The sequence below is a fragment of the Phalaenopsis equestris genome, unplaced genomic scaffold, assembly GCF_001263595.1.
Source record: "Phalaenopsis equestris unplaced genomic scaffold, ASM126359v1 Scaffold205261, whole genome shotgun sequence".
Lineage (NCBI taxonomy): Eukaryota > Viridiplantae > Streptophyta > Magnoliopsida > Asparagales > Orchidaceae > Phalaenopsis > Phalaenopsis equestris.
This window is the reverse complement of record NW_018224767.1, coordinates 345,409-350,047: the sequence shown is the minus strand read 5'-3', so window position 1 is coordinate 350,047 and position 4,639 is coordinate 345,409. Positions and strand designations below refer to the sequence as shown.

The following is a 4,639-nucleotide window of genomic DNA, read 5'->3' as shown; positions in this document are numbered from 1 at the left end:
TATTTTTATATATATATATATATATATATATATATATTAAAATAATTATAATTACTAAATGTGGCTAAGATATTCTAACCTAAATCTTTATTATTGTTAACTATTTTTATAAACAAAAATTCACCAACATCATCCTAAAAATATAATGTAAATAGAATCATAACTTGGTGATTTTGTAAACAATTATTTCTCAAGGTTATAAATTTAAATTTTATATTGTAAAATTATCATTTATTTTGATGAAAATTTATTAAATATTTCATTTATTAATTAAAAAAATTACAATTATATAAATTAAAATAAAGATAAAACAAGAGGAAATTAAGTTTTCAAAAATGGATTTCTTTGAGACATACTTTCTATCCTACATGTGACCCGCCATTAGCTGCCAATTTACGAGTCGAGCCTCGCGTTTAGATTCTTCTCCTTCGTCATCGAGCACCGGCGACGATCTCCGCCGCGACCTCACAGGAATCATTAGAATGTCTAAGAAGGTCGTCAGCATCGCCGCTGGCGAAGCCCATACGCTCGCTCTCACTGGTGTCTCTTTCTCTCCCTCACTGCTTTTGGAATTTTCTTGTCTGCCCTCTGGCAGAAGAAAGGATGCAATTCGTTGTTAATTGGCGTGAATGGTGACTTAAATTTTTGGAATCTCAGGAGATGGTAGCGTATTTTCATGGGGAAGAGGCACTTTTGGCCGACTAGGTACAGGGAATGACACGGACGAGCTTTCTCCTGTGCGCGTCTCATTCGCGAGAAGTGACGGAAAAGGGGAAGCTAAGTTTGTTGGAGTTGCCGCCGGTGCTTACCATAGTCTCGCACTGCAAGGTTTGTTGTTCTAGCTTCGATCTATCTTCACGCTTGAAAAGAGTTGGGAAATTGTTAAAGACTGATAAACTTTTCGGCGATTTTTAGTTTTTGATTTGATCGATAAGGATATTTTTTGGTTTGAAGTTATTGGAAGAGAGGAAATGCGAACAAAATGGAAATGTTGATTGAATTGAAATTTTCGCCCACTGGTTTAGTTGAGAGAAATTGAATGAGATTGTTTTCCTGTTTGTTTGAATAAAAATTGACTTTGTGTTTCTTTTGTTGAAGAGACGTGAGTTCATAAAATTTTCACTCTCTGGTTTGGTTGAGAAACTGACTGAGAATTTTTTTCATATTTGTTTGATTTGCGATTTTGTGTTTCTTTTGATAACTTGTAAATTTAAATGATGATTTAATGAATTTTTCTCCAAATTTGTGTTTGTGTTGAGAAGATAGTCGTCAATGAAACAAAAGAAAAGCGCATTTACTTTCATGGTCTAGGAAATTGTTCAGGCTAAGTCTTCTAGTGATATGGCTCAATTGCAGCAAAATACTTGAAGGCTTATTTCTTCTCTCTCTTTACTGAATCTTTTCTTTTTCAAAACTTTTCAAGTGGGAATTTATTCGGTGATGGATCGGTCGCGAATGAATGTGGAGCGGTGTTTTAAATTAAGCTTCTTTGCTCTTTTCAAAGTTCCAACAGAAGTGGACATGCATTTTGGTATAGGGGCTGGATTGAAGAAACATACCTTGGCAAGTTCAGCTCAAAATTCCTTCAAAGTGTGCAGAGCTTATTTTATGCTTTTAAAGATGCATTAAATCTAATAATATAATGAAATTTGATGTGTTATCAAAAAATTTTATCATTTCACATGAATCGCACGATATGTTAAGCTTCAAATTAATGATCATCCAGAGCACTGATTTCAGCAAGCTTATAGTCAAATCGATTGTCTTGATAAGATCGAGCTGATGATACCAAAATTGGTTTAATCCGAGTTCGATCAAGTCCAAATTAAGCCATTAAAGCACATTTAGAAGATTCAAATCATTAGTTAAATGAGTGAATAAACTCCACTCCAAATTTGACATATCATATTTATAGTCAAATCGAGCATCTCAGCAAGATGAATCCAACGAACTCATGATCATACAATTCTGAGGTCATGAAGATCCTCAAATTATTAAAAAATATTATGTACTCAAGGGGAATCATTATGGACCATCTTATCAGGTGGTTACAAGAATTATTCGCTAAATAATCAAAATTTCTCCTTTCAGAGACTATAAATAGACCCTCTTTCTAGGTGGCACTTATACGACCCCCGAACTCGGAGAAGCCTTGCTCAAGGATGATATTTCAACATCGATGAGATTCTACATACCTCCGTGTGACCTCCCCGGACACAGGAAACCCTTCCTCCACTGGTGAAGGTGACCTCATTCGGCTTTTTGAAGCTAGTCAAAAAAAGAGGAGAGAGGATTTTGTAGGGAGAAGAGAGAGTCTAATAGTGATTTACTATTGAAATCAAGGCTTAAAAAATCATTAGGTTTTGTTTCATATTTATAGGAAATCAGGCGTTGTGGTGGAAAGCCTGATTATAACTCATTCGGGTGGCTATAAATGCCTTTTTAGCTTAGGTGCCATGACGCCAGCAATCAAGGCCGGGGCGCTTCATCGCTTGAGGCGCTGAGGCGTACGTCTTTATTGAATTCAGTTGAATGTGAGTCGCTATGTCTAATCCCGGTGTCGCAGCTCCATAGAAGACGATGGTTTATTTTGGATACATGTCTTATCATATGCAGAGCAATGATGTTGAGAATTGGGGCTGCGGAGACGTGCCTTTATTTGACATTTTGCTTATGGCTTGGTTGACCATCCAGCTTAACCACAAGAATACTTTAGATTGACCCAATGACTTTAGAATGGGTCAATACTGACACCAACACCTATTATTGATAATGTCAAATTGAAATCCACTAAGAATTTTTTAACTATCATATGCTGTTTTTTCAGAGCATTTGTTAAAAAACAATAGCTTGTATTAGAAGAGGTTAACTGTAATCTACCAAGAATTTTAGACCCATCCCAGTTTGTTTTGCTAAAGGTGCTCGATGATGCTAACTATTATTGTCAAAGTCGAAATGAAATCCATCAAGGATGTTTGACCTATCATAGGTTGCTAGTCGAAGCTTTTACTTGATGATCGTAGTCTGTTTTGAAAAAGATCGAAGAAAATATATGAAGAATTTTTGACATGTCTTAGGCTATTTTGTTTGACGTCTGTTTGATGACCATAGCCTATTTTGGAAGAAGTTTGATTGAGTTCCCTTGAGACTGATTAAGCCTAGAATAAGGTGTCAGAGATGTTTTTGTTTCTCGAGTCTACGGTGTAGGTCGAAATGGGTCATACCTTTTCTTAGAAATATGGATGTGATCATATTTAAAACAGTTTTGTAGCAACTTTCTTATTGTTGCCTTTGAAGTGGTTTCCCTTTTGAAAGATATTATGTTCATGAGCTTGGTAATTTATATAAAGTAGTCCATATATCAAGTATTAAGGAGGTTGGCTTTTTGATCCACTTAAGGAGGAACTCTAGTACGATGTTGGGGCATTGAGAGAGCGCTTTCTAGTTGGATATCTCTTCTTAGTGTTTGATCTAGGTTTTATTTTAAAATGTTGATATGAGTTTTCTCTTGAAATTGTGATGAAAATTGCCCCTCAGCTTGATGTTAGTTCTCATAGACTTGATGAGATGCAAGAAGGCTACACCACAATCTTGCCTAGGATGTTGCCGTAAATGACCTTTCAAGACTATAGTAAAGCTGCCCCAACCTAGAAATAATTCTCATAGACTTGACAACAACAACAACAACAACAACAACAAAGCCTTAATCCCACTACGTAGGGTCGGCTACATGAATCCTTTTTCTCCATTGCGTCCTATTTAGTGTCATATTTTCATTTAGTTCTAGTAAATTAAGATTATTTTTAATACAATAAGCCCAAGCCTTCTTAGGTCTACCTCTGTCTTTCTTAACACAAGTCGAATCTAAAACATCTACTCTTCTAATTGGATCATCAGATGGTCGACGTTTAATGTGACCAAACCATCTAAGACAACTTTCTCTAATTTTGTCTGTCACAGGAGCTACACCAACCCTATCACGAATATATTCATTCCGCATTTTGTCTCTAAGTGCAAAGCACTCATCCACCTAATCATTCTCATCCCGGCAACACTTAACTTATTATTATGCTTCGCTTTTAAAGGCCAACCTTCAGCGCCATAGAGCATTGCAGGTCTCACCACCATCTTATAAAATTTTCCTTTCAGTCTTAGCGGTACTTTTCTATCACACAAAAGGCCCGAAGCATTCCTCCACTTCAACCAACCAACTTGAATTCTTCTATTAACATCCCCATTTATATCACTATCGCTTTGAACAACAGACCCAACATATCTAAATCATTCACACTTTTTAATAATTTGATCACCCAAAGTCACATTTTTGTCACTAGAGCTATTACTACTAAAATTACATTCCCTGTATTTAGTTTTAGTTCTACTTAAACGAAGGCCTTTAAACTCTAATGTAGACCTCCATAATTGAAGTTTTTCCTGGGCTTTTTCTCTCCTTTTATCTACGAGAAGGATATCATCAGCAAAAAGCATACTCCAAGGTATGTCCTCCTGTAGATGTCCAGTAAGACCATCCATAACTAAAGAAAAAAATATGGGCTTAAAGCCGATCCCTGATGTAATCCAACAGAAATAGGAAAATATTTTGTCAATCCTCCTTTAGTTTGAACACAAGTAACAACTC

At 35.9% G+C, this 4,639-nt stretch overlaps 1 protein-coding gene across 1 annotated transcript in view; it reads left to right on the top strand.

Moving 5' to 3' along the window:
• The first annotated feature begins 358 nt into the window (after positions 1-358).
• Positions 359-4,639, top strand: part of LOC110036340 (ultraviolet-B receptor UVR8) — a 13,296-nt gene continuing 9,015 nt past the window's right edge. The window contains exons 1-2 of the mRNA XM_020740763.1: positions 359-540; positions 658-828. Of these exons, the coding sequence (XP_020596422.1) occupies positions 483-540; positions 658-828 (229 nt within the window). The 5' untranslated portion in view covers positions 359-482. The remainder of the gene's footprint in view (positions 541-657; positions 829-4,639) is intronic.